We start from the raw sequence: 23,056 nt of genomic DNA, 5'->3' as shown, positions 1-23,056 counted from the left end.
TGCGCCTCCATTAGTTTGGGAGGCAAAGCTTCTGAACTTTATAAAACTTTTTTTTTTTTATGAAAGGCTTCTTTCACCTTTAAATGATGAAATCAAAACTACTATCAGGAAAAAGTCAAACATTCAAATAAACCACGACTGAATAAATCGCATATAGACCTTATTTTATATTATTGACACAGTTTTAATAATGGAGGAATTGAATACCAGCAGTGAATGTAATGATGCCATCAGTCATGAAACACTTTGCATGAAACCCAGTTATGGCGGTTAAATAATCAACATCAATAATCATCATTTTGCTGGATTGCAGAGGCCTTCCCATGTGATATTAATTCTTTTCTCTCGTGTCACCTCACATTAACAGTTCATGCAGCAAATCCAAATACGACTGGCCCAATTAGAACACGATGTTCTAACGGATTCTTTAAAATGTTGTACGTCACTATCTGGAGTTCAAATCAGGGCAGCAGAGAGTTCATGCTTCATCATCAAACAGTTCGTGGAATATATTTACCATTGTACGGGAACAGAGTAAACATAAGTGCCAATTTTCAGTCCTGTAGCTTTGAAACAGTCAGCATCATTAACATACATGCTGGAGAAATCAGCTTACACCAGGTGGAATCTGTAAGCAGGAATAAGTAAAGAAGAAGTTTACAAGCACTGAGAAGGGTATTTAAGGCTTTCCTTTTTAGTTTTTACTAACAATTATTAGTTTTTTTTTTTTTAAGGAACAGAACAAAATGAGTTGTTTACTATTGTTAACCTGAAATGTATGGATTTTGCATAGCTCAGGACAGAAAGCACTATGGTGCAAAGATTCACTGATATGAACCGGAAATGGATTTTAGCTTTAAAGATATGAATACACCGATCAGTGGGCCTCTGGATCGATCTCTGTCTCTGTCTCTGTCTACTGTGGAGTGGTCGATGTCTGGTTGTAAAGTTGTGAATCAGTTGATTGGAGCTCTGCTACTAAATATTGAGTGCAATTTTAATTCTTTCAGATCTGAGTGCAGCTTTTCTCTATTTTATAAACACTGAAATGTTTTCAGCATTGAAAAGTTTTTGCAAAGTTTATGGATTGCAGTATACTGAAGGGATTAATGTTAATATTTTCTCATATTTAATACAGCAACAGTCTGTCTAGTCTGTGTGTATTCAAAGAACAAACACAATGACATTGTTTTGACCTGATACATTTCTCTTTAATTTTTTTCACCACACAGACAGATTTGAGCTGCATCGAATCGAATCACATGGAATTGCATTGTAACGTATTAAAATGTATTGTTACTGAATCATATAGTAATCCTTGTATCTAGATTCATGTCAGATCGCGTCTTAAGATAGAGATGCACACTCCTAGAAAGCACAATTTAAAAGACAAAGTGAAAAACACCTTTAATTTTTGTCGATACATTGTAACATGACGGATCATTTTCTCTGCACAAGGCCTTTTTTAAATACAGATTTTATGCATTTTAATCAGCCCTTTACATGAATATTGTTAAATTGATAAAGTGCACTTGTTGAAACTTTCCCACAGTTTCAGTTCACGGAACGACTCCCTCATAGATATAAATGGTGAGAAGGCTCCTGCTGTAGAAACAGTATTGAAGAGAGACAGAGGCAGGGAAGGAGGGAGGTCATGTTGCTGTATGTCTGTGTCCTCAGGCAATACTATGCTTTGCATTGTAAGTCATATGCTTTCTTTTTCTTTCTGTTTTTCTACATGACAGACTGGAAACTCCTGTTTCTTCTCATCTCATTCTCTCTCTCTCTCTCTCTCTCTCCCTCCATCTCTTTCAACATCTTTTGTCTATTTTCCCTCATAATATACTAGTGAAAGACTCCTATAGGATTCTGATGTGAATTCTTTCATGTGTCAGTCTGAAATATGCCCCAAGACACACCTTATATGCACAAACACACACATAATCACTGTGTATCAGAGCACAAAATAAAATATCTGCAAACACCTAATCTGCAAAACATTCTACAGTGCTGTGAAATAGTATTTGACCCTTCTCAATTTTTTTTTTTTTTGCATTATTCCCCCTTAAATGTTTATGACCATCAAACAAATTTAAATAAAGTAAACACAAAATGCAGTTTTTAAATGATGATTTAATGTTTTAAGGGAAAAAAGCTATCCAAACCTACCTGGCCCTGTGTGAAAAAGTAATTGCCCCCCTTGTTAAATCATGAGTTAACTGGTTAATCACATTTTTTATAAAGTGAGTTCAATTTCGACGACTTCTGAATGGCTTTAAAAAAAAATAGAGGTTTTTAGTGGCCTAGTCAAAGTCTGGACTTGAATCCAATTTAAATGCTGTAGCATGACCTTAAAAAGTCCGTTCATGCTGGAAAACCCTCCAGTGTTGCTGAATTAAAACAATTCTGCAAAGAACAGTGAGCCAAAACATCTCCACACAGATGTGAAAGACTCATTGGCAGTTATAGAAAACTCTTGATTTCAGTTGTTGCTGCTGAGCGTGGCCCAACCAGTTATTAGGGTTAGGGGGCAATTACTTTTTCACACAGGGCCAGACAGCTTTGAATAGTTTTTTCCCCTTAATAAATAAAATCACCATTTAAAAAATGCATTTTTGTTTACTTTGGTTATCTTTGTCTGATATTTACATGTGTTTGATGATCTTAAACATTAAAGTGGGGAAAATTTGAAAAAAATAAGAATTTGAGACGAGGGAAGATACTTTTTCACGGCACTGTACATGCATATCAGCACACACTAAAGTGTTAAGCGTTTTGCACACAAGGCAGGAATTTCAACTTACACATTCATTTACACACACTCATGTACTGTATATAGAGATCACAGCTGTGATGCACACTATTGTCTGTCCATCTGTGTAAATGCATTAACTTTGAAGTGTGAGTAGAGGGTGTGTGTGTTACTGTAAGGTCTGTCCAGAGTTTTACTTCATTCTCTCTCCCTGCTTTCCTTCTTCACAGCAAAAAGGATGATAAAAAAGACACATGGAGATGATAAATACTTACTGCAATCTTGTCTGCTTCAAATGATTTCAAAAAACTAATTTCTTTTTCCCAGCAAGGCTTTCACTTTTTGGTGAACTTACTCTCAAGCAACATGACCACACGAATATTGAATTTTAACTGCATTCAGATATTCATATAAGCTCTCTGTGCAGAGGGTTCACAGCTTATGTCTTCTTTACAATATCCCTTTCTTCATTTTGTGGCTTCATTCAGGGTTTTACTATGTTAAGGTCACTGAAGACTCGCCTTTAAAAGTGGGATTTTTGGCCACTTCAGCAGTGCAGCTGGAATCCAGCCTAAAACTATGACCTAAACCCAGCCATGACTTTATCTTATAGATAGGACCTGACTGAGCCCAGCTGGTGCTGCTAGTTTGAACCTGAATCGTGGTGCAAAGCTTTATTTTTCATTCTTCTATAAATAATGTTGAAGTGAGTATGAGAGAGACAAAGAGAAATTGCTTTATTGATTACATTTAACAGGTAATGTTTGCTTTATTCTAAAAAAAAAAAAAAGGGCAGAACACAGCACAACAACACTTGGTCTGTTTTCAGATAACTCCTCACTGGCAGGCCTCCCTAAATGCAGGGTCAAACCTCTGCAGATGATCCGGAATGCAGCAGCTCATCTGGTTTTCAATCAGCCAAAAACAGCTCATGTCACCCTGACGTTTCGATTGCTTCACTGGCTTGTAGTTGTTGCCCGTGTTGAATTCAAAACTCTGACACTTGCATTCAAAACTAGAATGAAAACAGCTCCCTGCTACCTGAACTCAAGTTTGACTGCAAATCAAACAATACAGATTGTCAGTATCTGTGTTTTAACTTAATATTGCATTGTAAGTGACTTCAAACATGAAATTACATTACTTTATGCACTTGGATAACAGTCACACTGGCCACTAGTGTGTTTTTATAGCTTGTAAGTAAATGTCAAGAAACTCCGTTTTTAAACCTCTTATCCAATATCGTTTTTAACAAAGCATCACTATTTATATTTTTAACATCCTGAACATCACATATATGAACTTACGGCATTGCCTCTATAATGAATTCTATCAGATGGCAGCAGAATAAATTCAGAGCATGCTTAACATGTCTGCCTTGCTTTCTGATGAATCAGGAAGAGAACCTGGAAGTGACCTAACAGGACGTGAAGTCATCAGATGACCAGTATCAAAAAATAAACCTCTTTTACAAACTGCTTTAACCTTTAGCAGTTATTAACACATTCTTTAACTGAAATAAGTAAAAGTGAATTATTTAAAAGACACAATCTGTAAAAAAAAAATGAAACAACGCCTTAGTTTCAGCACAAATACACACAGTGTAATAGTTACATACACTGCAGATGCAAGCCAAAATACAGGGCCACAGACATATGCACATTCACTTTAAAACTCATTATCAATGCACCGAAGCACATGCTCTCACATGCAGTAGATTTATGTACTGGTGAGATAAATCACTCAGAGCCTGAGGCCATACAGTATAACACATTATTAGCTCTCTGGGATTTAAACATTTAATGTAAACTTCCACCAGAAAACAGCCTGCAGGCCTCATGCTTCTCAAACAGAACATAAGAGATGACCAGATGAAGAGTCTTTATGGGATTATTTTCATTTTGACTCACGCTGACCTCTTTTTTTTTAGTATAAATTTAGATGTGAAAAATAGTTTTGATCTGTGCTGTATCATTTTTAGAGTCCTACATAAAAGTCCTACTTAAAAGGCGATCCACCTGGATAACATATGGTAACACCAAAGGTGCAACCGTGTCATTATATTTATTATATTTTATTATATTTAAATTGTTATTATAAACAATACACTGTTTTTGAAAAAAAAAAAAAAAAGATATTCACATATGTGGACGCCAATCTTAGGAGGGTATCTCTAAGACCTGGCGCCTTAGAGATACCAATAATAATCGCTATATAAATATAATAAAATGTAATAATCAGATATTATCAGATTATTTTATTTATTGGTTACTCCTTATCCCAAATAACTAGAAGAAATCTAAAATGCAAGCCCAACCAAAGCTTAGGTCTTTGGAGGTTAAGCTATTTTTATAGCCTGTTTTTATATTGATTAAGCTACATTTTGTGAATGATGCACTGACTGGATTGAATTTTTAATTTCAGTGGACTTGTTACAATGACAGTAAAGTTCTGTTCTAGTCTCAGACTAAAAGTTTGATTTCATTCTCTGCAAAAATGAAAGATTCTGTGCTCTAATTATTTTGTCATTCAGGTAAAGCAAGAATGCAAATTTCTTATTTAACATTTGTGTCAGGAAGCAGGTTTTGAACCCAAAGTGCAGGTACTCAGTAACAGGCAGGACAGTTCCAATAAACAAAGGTTTTTATTATAACACTAATCAAAGATACAAACAGAACTGACAGGCTAAGGGGAAAACTAAACAACCAAACTCCAGGTAAAACTAAAGGGATTTAACTAAGAGCTAAACAGAACTCTAAACTAACAACAGATAAGATAACAACTAAACAAACTCACAACACGGACTGAAATTCAAACTCAACAAAACTCACAAGAAGAAACTAATGGGAATTGAGGGGGACAGGCAGGCTCAGGGGACCGGCCGTCCAGAAGACACATGCCGGCGCTGCAGGACATGCGACGGAGAGCTGCGGTGGAGACCGGAGAGAAAGCCAGGGAGTTAGCCGGGTCATCTTCAGGAGGAGGGTCCAGGTCAACCAGCGAGGCGGCCGGGTCAGGTGGAATAAACGTGGTCCAGATCCTGTTCGGGGGTGGAGGTGGTATGTCAACTGGCCCAGATGTGGGCCGGGCGGAACATGGGGGTCCAAGTCCTCATCGGACTGCAGGGGAGGAGGGCTGCAGCGACGGCTCACGGAGTTGGGCATAACTGGATAGTGCAGTTGACAGAACTGAGGAGTGCAGACCTCAAACAGAACTGCAAAACGTGTCATACTACCTGACCGACTGACAGCTGATGCTACGATCTGGTGCCGAGTGGAGTCCAAAACCAGGCTTCATTGCTGTGTAGTAGTTGGTGGTGATGTTTTGCAGGTGTGCTGGTCCAGCAGCTGTTCCAGATGAGAACTGAGTACCAGCAGCCAGGAGTGGAACAAGAGGAGGAGGCACCGACAGGCAGAGGAGCAGAGACAGCATGAGAGAGGAGAGAAGGAGGGAGGGAGAGAGGAAAAGAAGGAGAGAAAGAGAGGAAGAGCACAGAGAGGGGAGGCCAGGCAGGGACCCTGACAGTTTGTTGGAGTTGGAGTCTACTGTAGCTGCTTGTACTGCTAGATAATAGCAATCCTTCAAAAATCCCTCGAAAATCAGATTCACTGAAAATGACTTTTTGAAACCAAGATAAAGTTATTTACTTAGATGTCCTGGAGCAAAAGTGTTGCAGTAAAAGTGTGGCAGCCTGAACTTTAACAATGCCAGAGATACTTTGGCTGTTATAGCTCTGGTTTATTCTTTGCACAGTTTGCATTAGAAAGAATGCCACATCAGCTTTTTTGATTCCTTTTGCAGAAGTGTTTTATTTTTAAAAGCAAGCAGCAGCCTACAGTGGCAAATCCTTGTTTTAGGTAAACACGGAAACACTACAATGTTACATAACGGTGAGTCAGTCGCTCATTATAGTCTCTGCTATATAATGTGATTTTAAAACACTCAAGTGAGAAAAACAAGACATGCAACAATCCCAAAAAGAAGCAAAACATTAAGCTACTGCCAGCTTCGAAAGATTGCAACCACTTTCATCAGTTAGCTCAGTATTAGTGTTGCTGCTAACATATTTCTGGCCACTCCTCTTTCCAAGTGTCATGTAGTGCCTCTACATCCTGGTGAGGAGTTTATTGACTGTAAGTCCGGCTGCCTCGCCCTCCATCCCAGAATCCTCTCCTAACACTTTTTTCTGGAACTCCTGCAGGAGGAAAGACGAGCAGTGGTGAGCACTGAACAGCTAACAGTTTGAATGATCTCTAGGATAACAGGGAGCATGGACAGAAAATGGCAAAAGCTTGATCAACATTAAAAAAAAATTGAAAACTTTGGTGCAAAAGCAATATATGATTGACAGTGCCAGGAAAACAGTAGGAAGGACAAAAAAATAAAAGACTTCCCCGTGATGACAGTTTTAACACATGGCTGAAGTTCAAAGCATCTTTTCATTTAAAGAGTTACTGACAGGCCTCTTTACCCAGCGCCTGATCAATGACCTTGAACTGCAACCACTCTGTAACTCGATGACGATGCCTATGAGCCCTCAGCGTCTGATAAATAGCTCATCTTTTTAAAAAGAGCTTTTCTGTGCTGCAGGAGCTTTGAAACACTAGAAGCCTTGTGGTGGCTGAAGCTGTCACACCGTGGTGTTGAATCTCATGCTGCTAACAGTGAGCGCTAGCTTGGCAGGCCTGTCAAACAGCAGCAGCTGCACAATTTGACATCAACAGTTGGTCTCCAGCTACTTTTCAGATTATGATATCAGTGTGTGTCTGTCTGTCAGCCTCACCCTGAATCTCCGGAGTCTTGCCAGTCTGTCCTGCAGAGTCTTCTCCTGGCTGGAGCTCACTTCTGCCACATGAGTCCGCCACTGCTGCTCTTTCTCCTGGAATACCGAAATACAGTTTTAAAGACACACAAATCGTTAACGGTCAATGATGGATCAAATAACTACGTGTAATGTGGAAGTTGTTCCTTGCAGTAATGAATCAACAAAGGCAATAAGGGTTTTCCACTGCAGGAGCTTAAACCTTCAGTGTGAACCTTTGTGCATGTTCTGACCACAAGAACTGCCCTTGTACAATGTAGAACCTCTCTGTAGGCCATTTTCAATGTAGGGAAAAGTACCTACTCCAGGGTATGAGAAACTACTGCGTAGGGCATTCCACTGATTGAACTTGATAACTTTGTTCCTGCTCTCTTGAGGTCCTTGTCAAGTAGCAGAATTTCTCAACATCACCAAATTTGTTAACAAAGCCACCCTCCATTGTCTGTTTCCAACATGCTCATTTCTAGGTTAATGGGGAGCATTTAAAGCAACATGGAAAAAACTTGACCAACATAAAAAAAATAAAACTTAAATATCGCAGCGATATTTGATTGACAGTGGCAGAAAAATAAAAGGATTTCTTGGCACCAGAATGACAGAAAATAAAGGAACTTGATGACAGTTTTATCCTGGAGATACACTACCGTTCAAAAGTTTGGGGTCACTTAGAAATGTCCTTATTTTTGAAACAAAAGCAGTGTTTTGTCAATGAAGATAGCGTTAAATGAATCAGAAATCCAGTGTAGACATTGTTAATGTGGTAAATGACTATTCTAGCTGGAAACAGCTGATTTTTAATGGAATATCTCCATAGGGATACAGAGGAGCATTTCCAGCAACCATCACTCCTGTGTTCTGATGCTACATTGTGTTAGCTAATGGTGTTGAAAGGTTCATTGATGATTAGAAAACCCTTGTGCAATTATGTTAGTACATGAATAAAAGTGTGAATTTTCATGGAAAGCATGAAACTGTCTGAGTGACCCCAAACTTTTGAACGGTAGTGTACATCTAGTACATGCAGTCGAAACTGTTGGATCTTTCACCGTATCGGACAGACCAATGACAAGGCTGTTCTTGAAAATGTTGATGCCCCTTCCTTTCTGCCCCCAGTTCCTACAACGATAAACCACCTACGAATATAACCTATATAATCCTCCATCTAAGCCAAAAAAATAAACAAATCTCAGGATGCATTTTACAGCTGCAGTTTTGGGCAGAAACAAAGTTGACACAGAAAACACCCACGATCCTTCACGCTATATCCTCAATAACATGTCAAAGCTCTGTAGGATAATTTTGAAGGTCACAGAGTTCCCCTGATGCAGTCATATAACAATACATACATTCTACTGGGGCTGCACCTCAGAGCCTCAACTAGGTGTATGTGTGTGCGTGTGTGTGTGTGTGTGTGTGTGTGTGTGTAATGAAAATGCACTGGGCCTGCTGGCGGTGTATCTCTGACCTCAAATTGGACTCTCTTGGATCCAGTTTCCTGCCGAGTGTTTGTATGTTTTGCAGTATAATTTTCACTTGTGCGAGAGAGAAAATGAGAAATTTTGTAGGGTTTGTGTATGAAAGACTTGACATAGGATACATGTGAGGTGGCCGAGGCCAGTTGCTCTCAATCAACTGCGTCTGTCATCAATTAGCATTTCTGTCATGCTGATTGTATGTGTGCGTGTGAGAGAGTGTGAGTGTGTAGCTGTGATGTGTGGAGGAAGTTGATGTGATCAAGGGAGGCATTTAGTTTAATGTCAGTCAGTTTAAAGAGAAATACTTGCTGACACATATGGAGTGAAGGTGAAAACAGTTAAACTGTTACTTCCTCACTAACGTACGGAGAACATGCACACACACACACACACACACACACACACACAGAGACATTTTCCAGGCGAACAACCAGGAAATTCTTTCAAAAAAGGGCCTTAAGTTGGAAAAGCATGTAAGGACATTTGAGTGATTATTCTTGTTCATCTTTGGGGTGTGTGTACAACAGATGAGGGGTCGCACACTTGGCACAAATTATCCTAAATTGGTGATCACTGACAAATTGATAGATTGGGTTAATGTTTTTTTTGTCTCTCTCACAACATCATGGGAGTAATTGCCATCTGGCCAGCTGTGGAGGTTATGCGGTGTCAATGTGCAGATTAGTCAGACTGCCTTCCGGTTGAAAACATAAACTGTCTGCAGAGTTGTAACTGCTTTTTACTACGCCTTTGGGTGCTCATGATGGTTACGTGTTGTGCACCTGTCTGGGGTGTTGATTGTGCACATCCACAGAAATTAACTTTACAGCTAGATGTACACATGCTCGGTAGGAGCAGTGTAGAGATGTGATAGGATCAGTTGGCGTAGAAACCTACAAAAATAAAAGGAAACAAGTCCAAGAGCATTATGGACAGTGAACATCAGAAAATGCTGGGAAAATGGAGTGTGTTTTGTCCTCTTTTTGTCACTTAAACTGTCACCTGAACTTTCCACACTATAATACACTGCCTGTTCAAAAAAAAGTCGCCACCTAGATTTAGCTAAGCAAATGTGTGAGATCCTTCCATTGGATCTTAACTGCAGTGATGAATACATTTCAGCTGCAACAACTTATTTAACCCTAGCTGATGCAAAGAAGCTCACAAAATGATCATTAAGCTTATTAATCATAGATAATTGTCAGTGTGTTGCAGGGTATTAGAATATTAAATCTGATGTCTCTCACAACATTCCCACTCAGCTGCACCAGTAGAGATACGTTTTGCATAAACCAGCAATGACTGGTTTGTCAGAGCTGAAAAGGGGAGCAATTGTTTTAACAGAGTAGACCACAGCAAGTAGTGAGGTGGAGCTTACAACACAAACACCTAGGAGCATGTGAGAAAAGTTTCTGAGGTTCCAGGTAAAAAGAAGGTCAGCGCACCCGTACATTTAAAACTCTGGCTGAGGCACAAGAGTTTGTGAAGAAATGTCCAAACGTGATGTTATATTACTGGGCTGCACAGCTGAGGTCTATCATGTTTTATTTTTCCACAAACGCATCTCCTCATTGGATTGAAATGGAAAATTATGGTCTGCAACTGCCTCTTCCCCTATATTTTCATTCAGATTCAGCAAAAAGACACATGATAAAGGTCTGGTATGATGTTAAAAAAAATTCAGAAAACTTACAATTGGAGATTTCAGAGAAAGACTGGAGTTTGGTCTGTGCTGAAGCACACACCAAATCTATAAACACACGCAATAAGTTAATTCATTACAAATGGTTAATGAGGACTTACATCACTCCAGTTGAATTAAATAAATATGACAAAAACATTCCAGACATCTGCACAAAATGCATAGATGCGAAGGGAACTTTTTTTCACTGTATCTGGCAATGTAGGAAAATATAAGCCCATTTTGGGAGGAGGTGAGGAAAACAAAAGAAAAAATTATTTCAAAACAAATTCCAACAAATCCAAAGTTTTTCCTCCTGGGACTGTATCCAAAAAATTCCAAATATAAAAAACATGAAAGAGCTTTTATAGACCTCAGCTTGCTTACTGCTAAGAAGTGTATTGCGTTACTTTGGAAATCAATGAGTAGACCAAGTATCAGCCAGTGGGTGAGACAGATGCTGTCAAATCTCCCAGTAGAAAAAATAACTTACATTTTGAAAGACAAGCAGCAGGTCTTTGAAAACATATGGGGACCCTTTGTGAAGTACGTCAAAGATCAAGATTTAGCAGACCCTCAGATTGATGAGTGTTTGATGGACCATGCAGCTTCTGCACCTGCATTTTTATTTTTGTGTATATTCTCATAGGAATGCATGTGCACTTATGTACTAATATAAGGGCACTGAAGTGCTGATTTTGTTGTGTTATCTTTGAAATAGACTGTAACTGGACTTGCACTAAAGTTTATAGAGGAGAGAAGCAGTTTGTTTATTTGTTTGCTGTTACTTTTTGTTTGTTTGTTTTTTGTGGTGTTGTTTTTTTTTTTAAAGCAGCAAAACAGTTTGTATTCAAGTTTCCATACAATGTAAAGATGTTTCCATTGCTGTGAAAAACAAAATAAAAATATTGTGGAAAAAAAAAAGCTCAGCAGTCAGTAGAAGGATTACTGTCGAAAAAAGACAGTGATGAATAGTGATGAATGGCGAGGCATGCATGATAAGGAAGCATTGACAGCAGTGACTTAAGTTCCACACTGCAAGTTTAAATAATTCTTCATGGTTCCATCTGCTTAAATCAAATCTCCAATTATTGTTTAATAACTTTAAGATTTCTGCTGTTTAAAATGAACATTGTGATGGTGTCATTTTAGACTTCAGGTAATAGTCACAGCACTTCTCACTGTTAAACTGTTTTTACAATGGATAAAATTATCTCCATTTGCAACATTGAAATGCTACTTATACATTAATCCATAATAATCATGAAACATACATATTGTAACAGTCAGAGGGACAGTTTCTTTGCTTTAAGCTCTTTTGGTTTTAACATTTTAATCCAGTACATTTTCTTCCCATAATTATACTTGCATACTTTTACTTAACTAGCTTTTTTTCAGTACATAGTCTACATCGTCCTTGTAATGAAGCATTTTTACAGTGTGGAATTTGAATACTTCTGCCAGTAAGCAGCAAAATATTTAATTAGCTGCTTTTCACAGCAGATAACGAACAATGACCGTTTTTAGTAAGCTTTGATAGTGCAGCAAACATGGGCCACTGTGTCCAGCACTGTTTGTCAGCCTATTTGTTACTCCGGCAAGGAATACGGCGGCGTTATGTGATGATCGCCGTTGGTTTGTCTGTCTGTCTGTTAGCGACATTATTAAAAAACAGACAAACGGATTTGGATGAAATTTTAAAGGAAATTTCAGAAATGACACAAGGACCATGTGATTAGATTTTGGCAGTGATGCGGCTTATAGTCTGGATCCACGGATTTGTAGAAGATTTCTGTATCACTGCAAGATAGCAGCACAGCATGACTGTAACTATGACAACAAATGAACACTGCGTCAGCTGCTTGCTGACGATCACATGATTGAGATCCTAAAACAAATAGACTGCTGCAGACTTATCAGGACGTATCTGTTGGAAATGATACAAGGAACAATTGATTAAATTGTGGGGGTGTTTCTGAGTCCCATCAATTTCTGCCACCCGCTACATATTTAGGTCACATGATTTGGTTTCCGTACATAACATACACATTCATAACACATGCCTGTGCTCAGCGCAAGGTCATTTTGTTTGTGGTACATCTCTATTAAATGGCCACATTCCATGTTGCCGTGATTTCTGATCATCAATAACTAATAAACTAATGCTGCATTTCTGACAATGCCATATGAGGGGATGAATAGTCTTGGTGGAGTACTGCTCTCTCTGAGTGCTTTTCTCATTTTCACCGTGTTTTATTCTTTTTTTTAAATACAATTGATGTGTTTGTTTTTGGATTTTGACTGCAGATGTCATATTTCCTGTTAGTAAGTGGAGACTGACTCACATTTTTTGGTTAAATAAAATAACTCCAATGCAAATGCATGCCTTCCTTCGCACATGAGCACTGTTGGATGTTACAAAGTCACAATTTTTGGCACCTGCAAGGAATTTATATTAACATTTTTATCAGCACCGAATGTGTGAAACATGTCAAAGTTATGATGTAAACTATGAAAGATTGAATATTTCTGGAAGAGGACCATATTTGGTTAACACTGGTGTGTTGTATTGTATTAGATTGGACTGGAATGGCTGTCAGATGTTACAAAAAATGAATTGAAGCAGGAGTTGAGAGGAACACAGAGGTAGAAGTGAGAAGAATCAGGTGCAGCAGCTGTTTGTGTAAATGTCTCTCCCAAAAGAATGTCTTTCAACACATAGTGCACATATGTTTCTCGTGTGTTACTGATAAATAAACTTTGGTGAGCTTTACACTACAGTAAATATGGACAAATGAACTGCTTCAGGCTATCATTAATCATTGTCCCCTTTAATGACCCTCTTTAGACCAAAACTTCTGAAGCACGGTGTAAGCTTTATGTTTAGACTGACGTTTTGGCACTTTGAGGTTTCCAAAGACAAACAAAGCATCCCATTTGCTAGAGTCAAGAGTTTACAGGAAATTCCTGTGGCTTCCAGTGCATCTAATTACCGTTACTAGGATTTTAAACACTCAAACTAAAGACAAAAGATGTCCCAAAGACTCCAGAGATTTGTTTCTGGAGTCTGGTGTAGATGCTCGGAAGGCTTTGAGCATTCTTTGGATTTCAGCTCACTGTCTTCCATCAGAATTAGAGTTATGATATGACAGCAGAACTGTTACCGCACTGCACTCCCTGAGGTTAGTTGCCAGGGCTGCAAAGGAAACAACTTGGCTGAGTGGAAAAAAATGCATATTTCTTTGTGCTCTAGGTTTGCAGCACATCATACCGAGGCTGTCTGGTGCTGAGAATCACTATATGTGATACTGTAACACTTTCAGCTGAATATGGGTTCAAGTACAAAAATGTTTCTCCAACTAATTCAGTCGAGATGAATAAGAAGGTGAGTGCAACAAAGAAAATGTAGTTGCAGGATGTACTCCCTCTGTAACCGCTTTCATGTCTCTAAGTTTTGGGGGGGGGAAGCCTGTAGTTGAGCTGAAGTTGATGCCAGATACTTCTACAGGACTTCAACCAAAGTCGTTACAAAGAAATGCTGTTCCTGCTTGCTATTTTGTAACCACTGTTCCAACAATGTTAATTAGCCAAAGTAGGTTGGTTTAGCTTCTAAAGCAAAAATGTTTTGAGAGACCAGTAAAGCATTTCTTTCCCTTTTTTTTCTACAGTGACTTAAATTGGAAGTGGCTTTAAAATGCCGTCTGGTCATACTTTTTTGGGTAGTTTGGTTTAATTTGTTATAATTTGGGAGGCTCACTACGACCTGAATGTTGAGTTAAAATCATTACAGCATGTTTCTGGTATTCCTCTGGCTTAGCTGTGGCGTTCCAATGATAAGTGAGATTGTATTCAGAGTAACTGTTGTCTAAAGGTGACTGGTTGTGCGTTTCCATTCAGGTTGCTTGTGTGCATCAACTGTACATACACTACCGTTCAAAAGTTTTCGGTCACTTAGAAATGCCCTTATTTCTAAAGAAAAGCATTTTTTCATTGAAGACATTAAATGAATGATAAATCCAGTGTAGACATTGTTAATGTGGTAAATGACTATTCTAGCTGGAAACGGCTGATTTTTAATGGAATATCTCCATAGGGGTACAGAGGAACATTTCCAGCAACCATCACTCCTGTGTTCTAATGCTACATTGTGTTAGCTAATGGTGTTGAAAGGCTCATTGATGATTAGAAAACCCTTGTGCAATTATGTTAGCACATGAATAAAAGTGAGTTTTCATGGAAAATATGAAATTGCCTGAGTGGCCCCAAAGTTTTGAATAGTGGTGTATGCAGTGCCTATAAAAAATAAAGTTTCCCCCGTTTATTTATTTTTGACAGTGAATAATTTTCAGCTTAATTTGGCCTTTTGGACAAGACAATATATTTTTTTTAAAAAGGTGTAAAAAAAGTCAAAAAAAATTCCTGCAAAGTAATGTCAGTTAAAAATATACACCATAAAATAAATGATTGCGTAAGTATTCACCCCATTTAAAACGATTCCCCTAATTTAACACAGACGCAGCCAACTAGTGAAATGCAGATCATTCAAGTGCAGTGAATGTGCTCCAGGTGACTGTAGTATAAAGACAGTTGTATCTGGAAGGTCTAGTCACTGGTGAATCAGTACTTCTGGATATAACTGCACCATGAAGAGAAAAGAATTTTCCAAGCAAATCCATGAAACATCTATTGAAAAGCACAAGTAAAAGGATGGATACAAGAAGACTTGAGCATCCCTTGGAGAACAGTAAAATACATCAATAACAAGAAAAATACTCAGAGAGCGCAGTACTCTTAGTTTTTTATAAATTCAGCATTTGTTTATTAGCTATTGATGATCAGAAATCATGGCAACATAGAATGTGGGCATTCAATATAGATGTATCCACAAACAAAATGACCTTGCACTGAGCACAGGTGTGTGTTATGCAAGTGTATGTTGTGTACGGATAATGAATCGCGTGACCTAAATATGTAGCGAGTGGTGGGAATTGATGGGACTCAGAAACACCCCCACGATTTAATCAATTGTTCCTTGTATGATTTACGATGCGCAAGTCCCTGTAAGTCCACAGTGGTGGATTTGTAGTAGAATCTCAATCATGTGATCGTCAGCAGGCAGCTGATACCATGTTTACTTGTTGTCATAGTTACAGTGACGTCGTGCTGCTATCTGGCAGTGACACAGAAATCTTTAACAAATCCGTGGATCCAGACTATAAGCTGCATCACTGCCAAAATCTAATCACTTGGTCCTTGTGTCATTTCTGACCTTCCTGAAAATTTCCAAATCGGTTTGTCTGTTTTAGAGTAATGTTGCACAGAGACGGAATAACAGACGGACAGACAAATGTATGCTGATCGTCACATAACTCCACCGCTTTCCTTGATGGAGTAACAAATGGAACAAATATGACACATACATAATCTTGACTGAGTGAAGAAAGAGACCAGTGAGGGAGGCCAAGACATCTATGACTCATCTGAAGGAGTTTTAAGCTTCACCTGCTGCAATATAGAAACTGTAAATACAACTTCTACCTGTTGTCCACCAGTCAAAGCTTTAAGGGAAGGTGACAAAGAGAAAGCCACTGTTGAAAAAAATTCTTTAGATTCACCAGGTGGCATGTTTGAGGCTGTGAAGCCAACTAGAAGAAGATATTTTTGAGCTTTCATCATAAACGTAGCATCCCCACCATGAAGTACGGTGGTGGCAGCATCATACAGGGGGTTGCTTCCCTGCAACCGGCCCTGGAAGGCTTGTAAAGGTGGACGGTAATATGAATGCAGTAGTATAGTATTAGGAAATCCTGGAAGACCAAATGATGCAGTCTGCATTAGAACCGCGAAAAACTGCGGTAGATTTAATTTCAAGCAACATAATGTCCTGAAGCACAGAGCCAGAGCTACACAGAAATGGTTTAAAGACACGTTGGGGCCCAGACCTCAATCCCACTGAGATCATGTGGCTGGACTTGAAAAGGGCTGTTCTCTCACGATCGCCATGCAACTTAATGGAGATTTAGTAGATTTTTTTTTATTAAAGAAAGGGGTAGAATTGCAGCGGATGGAAACTTATGCAATCACATATTTTATGTTTTTAATAATAGACATTACTTTGTTGTTTTCAATTTGACATAAAAGTGACATTTTTTGTAAATTGTGCTCAAAACAGCCAAAATAAATTGGTCACGATTTCAAGTTGAAAAGCATTTCAAGGGAAAAACCTCAAAGAGGGGTGAATACTTTTTATAGGCACTGAAGATGTGTGTTTTGGGGTTTGCTTCTGTGAGCACATGTCAGAGGTCATACTCATCAGTCATGGAGTCCATATGTGTTTGTGTTTACATGTGGGCTCAAGTTAGGGTTCACTGGGAAGTACATTCCCTACTGAGGTGAGAGTGACTATCCTCTATCAGACAGAGTAAATGTCATCAGCTTCCTGCCTTTTTTTTTTTTTTTTTTTTGGCAGGGAGCGGAAACATTGACAACAACAGCTCATATCCCTTGTTGACCTGACACCCTCTTGTCAGAAAGAGGGCGGCTGCTCAAAGCATCCACAGCTGCTTTGTGTGTGCATTCCATGTCCATGAAGATGTCCATCTGTTTGGGCAACTGTGAGTGTATGTTTGTTGTTTTTGAATGAATCCACAGAACTACTTTCTTTTTCAGAATGCCAAATGTGTGTTTCAGCTGCTGCTACATGTATACTGTGTTTAAGTGTGAGTGTGGGTTCGAGGGAGCTGATGAGCCCGGCAGTCTTCACAGAGAGCCAGAGTTGTGTTTCTCAGTATGCCATTACCGTGGAAGTGGATCTGATTTTGCCATGAGCAATGTCGTGAACCTCAAAGGCAAATTAACAATCATTGATCCAGTGTTACATTACTGCCTGTCTGCCTGATTGTTTCTGTTGTTTCCATTAGACTGATCATTTATAACAACCTGGTCTCATGAAATGTTGAGCGCAGCATCTTAAAATGTGAAAAACGAGCTGAATTTACAGAAAAGATTAACCGGAGGAAACGTTAATGGATTTTGGCATTTCCTAATTGGGAATATTGTAGCAAGACAAATCATTTTCATACAAAATCCTGAGAAATGGTGTGTAAAAAGTAGTCTCATTAAAAGCCGCCTTCTGATGAAAGAACATAAATCACCCAACTTTACTGAGGGTTAAAATCCAAGATCTCAAATGTTTTCTTCCCCCCAGCGCCTCGCTTCCAATAAGTAGCCCTGACAATCTGTCATTATACCAGTCAGTTTCAGTTACTACTGCTTGGCACAATTTGTGTGTGTGTTGGCAAGTATGTGGTCTCAGGAGAAACAAACGTGAGCAGTTTGAGGCTGAGTTGGTGTCATTCAGCATAAACCTTCATGCTGTGCCAAAGGTTGGAAGTGAAGAGGCTGATTTGTTTTACAGATGTAGAGACTTGTAGAGAGTGTGCGTGAGAACGGATTCAACTCTATTTGTGAGAATCGGTTTGAGTTTTAGAGCATTTGGAGTGAGGACATTTTGGCTGATCCTCACTTTCTCACACCCCTTCAAATGTATAAGGGCTAGGATTTGGTTTTAGGGTTGGAGGGAGAAGCATTTAGTCTGACTCACCAGATGTACACTTTGGGTATAATCCTGCCATTTTCTGCACATGGCTTTGCCCTCGTCTTCCAATATCTGCTTGCTACCATTGTCAAAATCCCATGTGCTGGGAAAAAACCAGCAACCTCCGAGCAGCTACATACATGCTGAAAATTTGACATTTTGCCACAGAATCAGATCGTGCTGTAAGGCAGGCCTGCTTGTTTTATAGGAGGGGAATCATTCATTTTAATGACAGATCTTGGCTCCTTGTGTGTAAATGTTTCATCAAAACAATTCCTCCTTCTCTGTTTTGTAGTGGCACCATCACTGCATCCTTGGATTAAGCACCATCCAGGATCTAAATGATGATGAGGTGGAGTCAGACCATTCTCCTGCGCTGAAAAAGTGCTGTGGAGATCTGTCTGGCTATTTGAGACTAGGCATTTAGTTGTGATAGTTAAGGTTAGGATAAGGTGAACGCATTATGTCCTCTCATAAACATCCATACAAACATGTGCATGAGTGTGTGTTTTCACCTTCTTCCTCTCCTCTATCTCTCTGAGTCTGTCTTTTTCCTGCTGCTCTCTCTCCAGTCGCCGACGGACCTGAAACACACATACATGCAAACGTACACAACATAAGCGGTGGAATGTTGGACTTAGCCTGACTTAGTGACTACTTACTGCTTACCCTCTCCTCCTTTCTGTCTCTCCAGTCGTCCTCCAAAGCTGCCGCTCCCTCTGTTGTTTCTTTTGTCGTGCTTTCTGACTTTCCCAGAAATGCATAGTCTTCCTCTTTACACAAACTCCGCATTGACTAGAACCAGAAAAGCAACTTATGTAAGTATCATTAAGAGATCAAGTCTTAAATAGTTATTTCCGCGCCAAGGCACGCAGCAGAGTTATGTGACGATTGGCGTTGGTCTGTCTGTCTGTCTGTCTGTCTGTCTGTCTGTCTGTCTGTCTGTCTGTCTGTCCGTCCGTTCGCAGCATTACTCAAAAACAGATGGATTTGGATGAAGTTTTCAGGGAAGGTCAGAAATCACACAAGGACCATGATGCAGCTTATAGTCTGGATCCACGGATTTGTTAAAGATTTCTGTATCATTATGAGATAGCGGCACGACGTCACTGTAACTATGACAACAAGTGAACACTACATCACCTTCCTGTTGACGATCACATGATTGTGATCCTACTACATATCAATCGCTGTGGACCTTTCAAGACTTATCTATTAGAAATGATACAAGGAACAATTGATTAAATTGTGGGGGTGTTTCTGAGTCCCATCAATTCCTGCCGCCCGCTACATATCTAGGTCACGTGATTTGGTATCCATACATAACGTACACATGCATAACACACGCCTGTGCTCAGCGCAAGGTCATTTTGTTTGTGGGTACATCTATATTAAATGGATACATGCAATATTTCCATGATTTCTGATCATTAATAACCAAAAAACAAATGCTGCATTTCTAAAAAAAAAAAAAAAAAAAAAATTCTGCATTTCTGATAATGCCATATGGGGGAATGAAAAACCAACTGCGCCCTCTGAGTGCTTCTCTAGTTTGAAATATGTCAGTGCTGAACAACAGAAGCAATGTCAGACGTGGTTTATAGACAAACAAGCAGCAAAACAATCTCTTGTCATCTTGTGTATGGATAATTGCACTATGAAGAAGGCAGTTTGCTGAAGAGCAGTAAATGTTACATTTATTGTATATGTGCCATTCAGTATCACATTTAACAACCTTTTTTTTTCCCCTTTTTAACCACACACTACACTTTGATAGACAGCTGTTGGCCCAGGCTACCTGCTGGAATGGAAAACATGACAGCTAGCAGCAATCATAACTCAAACCTAAAACTAATAAAATCTCTGCTGTGTCCCTGCCAAACAAGACAGTATTATGAATGTATGGGAGATGTATTGTATCAGTGGAATGTTCTGGATCATGGCAAAATCACTAATTTTAATATCTAAATATGCAAGCTAACAGCAAAGTTTATAGCTTGGGATACAGGACATTTCCCACTCAGTATTTTTGCAAGTTGTGCCAATAAGGACAGAAACTTTTCATGTTTGTCTCCTTCTAAGCTCATCCTTCTCTGCAAATACACTACCATTCAAAAGTTTGGGGTCACCCACACAATTTCATGTTTTCCATGAAAACTCACACTTTTATCCATGTGCTAACATAACTGCACAAGGGTTTTCTAATCATCAATGAGCCTTTCAACACCATTAGCTAACACAATGTAGCATTAGAACACAGGAGTGATGGTTGCTGGAAATGTTCCTCTGTACCTCTATGGAGATATTCCATTAAAAATCAACCGTTTCCAGCTACAATAGTCATTTACCACATTAACAATGTCTAGACTGGATTTCTGATTCATTTAATGTTATCTTCATTGAAAAAATGCTTTTCTTTCAAAAATAAGGGCATTTCTAAGCAACCCCAAACTTTTGAACGGTAGTGTATTTGGGTATAATTAAAGGAAAAACTCACCAGGGCTAGGGGGTCTGTGCTACCCTCCAAGGGCTGTCATAAGCCACTGAATGGTTTGTGTGGAAAAAACAGCATCAATCATGTGCTATGGTCGTGACAGTCACCAGATCTCATTCCATATAATACAGATTTAAAACGAATCCACTGTGGAACATGGTAGCTGTTTACTTCTGTTGATTCAGTGGCTTTTCTCAGAAAAGCGGTTTTGTTTCGCTGCATGATAATCAGCATGAATCATCCTCCGGGTTTATGTGTGATTGATAAATTAACCTGCAGAAGTGTTGCTTCAGTGGTTTTAGCTGCAGCCGTCTTGTCACCTTTACACTCCCTAACTCCAGCAGCATGTGACGTACCTTCGACATGGGAATTCCTTGAAAACGCTTCAGGTGAGTCATCTTAATCAAGAACAATTCTGCTCTGTTGCTCACAAAACACAGAAATACTAAAGTTATTAAGTGTCACTGGGGCATTTCCATCACAAATGCAGCAAATATTTGAGTAAGGAAAACTATACGGGATTTTGTAGCAAGTAAACATAAATGAGCACAAGTAAAAGCTAGTTAGTGACTCACCTGTTGATTTACACGAGCTGTGTCTTCTGCTTTTACACGCTCCTCAAAAGTTCACTGCTTTCTGATCGATACTTGTTACTTCACTGTAATTACTCTTAGTTTAACGTTTCATAATAACCACTGATGCGTCCTTCCCAGGCTAGAGTCCCAACAGAAAGACCTCGGTCAGAGTTATAGACGTTCTTGTATAGTGACAGCTCGCAGCTTACATGTTAGTCATTTCCACAGTACAGTGATAGAAGTGCCACTGTCGCACTAATAAAAAGTCAAGAAGCCAGAGGACTGTAATGGATAGATTTGATGCCGTTTAAAAAGTAGTGACACACCACTGTATCTTAATGGCACCACAAGGCCTGGCTTTTGTCTAGCCATAATAAAGTACTATCTACCTTCCTCCTTTAGATGTGGTTGTTGTTTAATCTGATCTGTTACAGTTTGACAGTTACTTATCTGCCAGATTGTTACTTGACTGGTCCGGTTTCATTTTTGGGGGTGGGGAAAACAAATCAACTATCACAATTTTATTTATTACCTTTGGAGCTGCTATTTTTTTCCCTACATTTTCTATTATTAGATTTTTTACTCAGGGTCGAGCTAAATGTTTTCTTCATTTCCAATCTGTGTGCAGATAAAAGTTAACAGGCGGCTGGCTGTAGCCTCATATTTCGCATGAAGATGTGAGTCAGTCTTTAAAAACAAGAGCAGGCAATGTTTTCAAAAAGCAGTTTTGGTAATGTTTGTTGAAAGTCTCTTTACAGCAATCAATAAATCAAGTGCTCTGATAATTCACTAAAACAATCTAATCTGTGGCCGTGGCAGGCATTTAAAAAGTCTGTCTAATCACTGCAGTCAGTCTGTATTAGATGACTGAACGATCTCCTGATAAACACCAGACTGTGTTCATTTCTGCTTTTTTTTTTTTCCCCATGTCAGTGCTCTTTGTGGTCTCCATCCTCCTCTAGTTTCATCAGTTTTCTGTGTACATGCGTCTGTGTGTATATTTGCCACCTGTCTGCCTTGTAGGAGGCTGTGAACAGGTGGTATTTATCTTCTCTTATATAGGTCTATATTGACTTTAAACGTGACATTTTTTGCAAACGTAGCCTGTTCATGTGTTTTTAAACATGAGTAAGTTGTAATGCACTATCCTGCATGTGATTCTCCTGGATTAGTCCTCCAGCTGTTCTCAGGTGTAGAACATCAACGTATTTTGGAGGAATGTTTCTTTTTTAAGTTGTGTGCTTTCAAAATCTCGATTCTTGTTGCTGGTTTTTATGATCCTGCATACTCTAGCTATAACGTTAAGAAAACATAGTCAAGAAGCGTACTTGCAAGTGTATGTCTTGTTAAAGTGAGCAATGATAAAGATTTATTGACTCTTTCTAAGATGTAGCACAAAGCAGTGATCTTTTCATACAGTAAACAACGACACTAGTCAAATGAAGATGTATTAATGAGGCTGATCTACTCGACTTTGTAACGATGCAGCTTCATTTTTATTTATAGCCAAGTTTCTGCTGCTGTTTCCCCCTCTGTGATTAATGAAGTTCATTATGTCGTCTTACCTCATTTAATAGTACTTTCAGCAGGCTGCTAATAAAGAGTCTGACAGCTACATCAGCTATTGGTGTGATGGATAAACAGTAGAGATGCTCTCACT

General features: G+C 39.0%; 1 protein-coding gene across 1 annotated transcript; it reads right to left on the bottom strand.

The window, feature by feature from the left end:
• Nucleotides 1–5,377: 5,377 nt before the first annotated feature.
• Nucleotides 5,378–21,570, bottom strand: LOC118471372 (uncharacterized). Its single transcript, XM_035955627.2, has 6 exons — nt 21,397–21,570; nt 21,178–21,241; nt 18,997–19,122; nt 18,843–18,911; nt 7,536–7,631; nt 5,378–6,947 (listed from the first exon to the last, which is right to left on the bottom strand). Exons 2-6 carry the CDS (start codon nt 21,217–21,219, stop codon nt 6,858–6,860), a joined length of 423 nt encoding a protein of 140 aa, XP_035811520.2. The 5' UTR covers nt 21,220–21,241; nt 21,397–21,570; the 3' UTR covers nt 5,378–6,857.
• Nucleotides 21,571–23,056: the final 1,486 nt, after the last annotated feature.

The sequence above is a fragment of the Amphiprion ocellaris genome, chromosome 21, assembly GCF_022539595.1.
Source record: "Amphiprion ocellaris isolate individual 3 ecotype Okinawa chromosome 21, ASM2253959v1, whole genome shotgun sequence".
Taxonomy (NCBI): domain Eukaryota; kingdom Metazoa; phylum Chordata; class Actinopteri; family Pomacentridae; genus Amphiprion; species Amphiprion ocellaris.
This window is presented reverse-complemented; position numbering and strand designations above follow the sequence as displayed.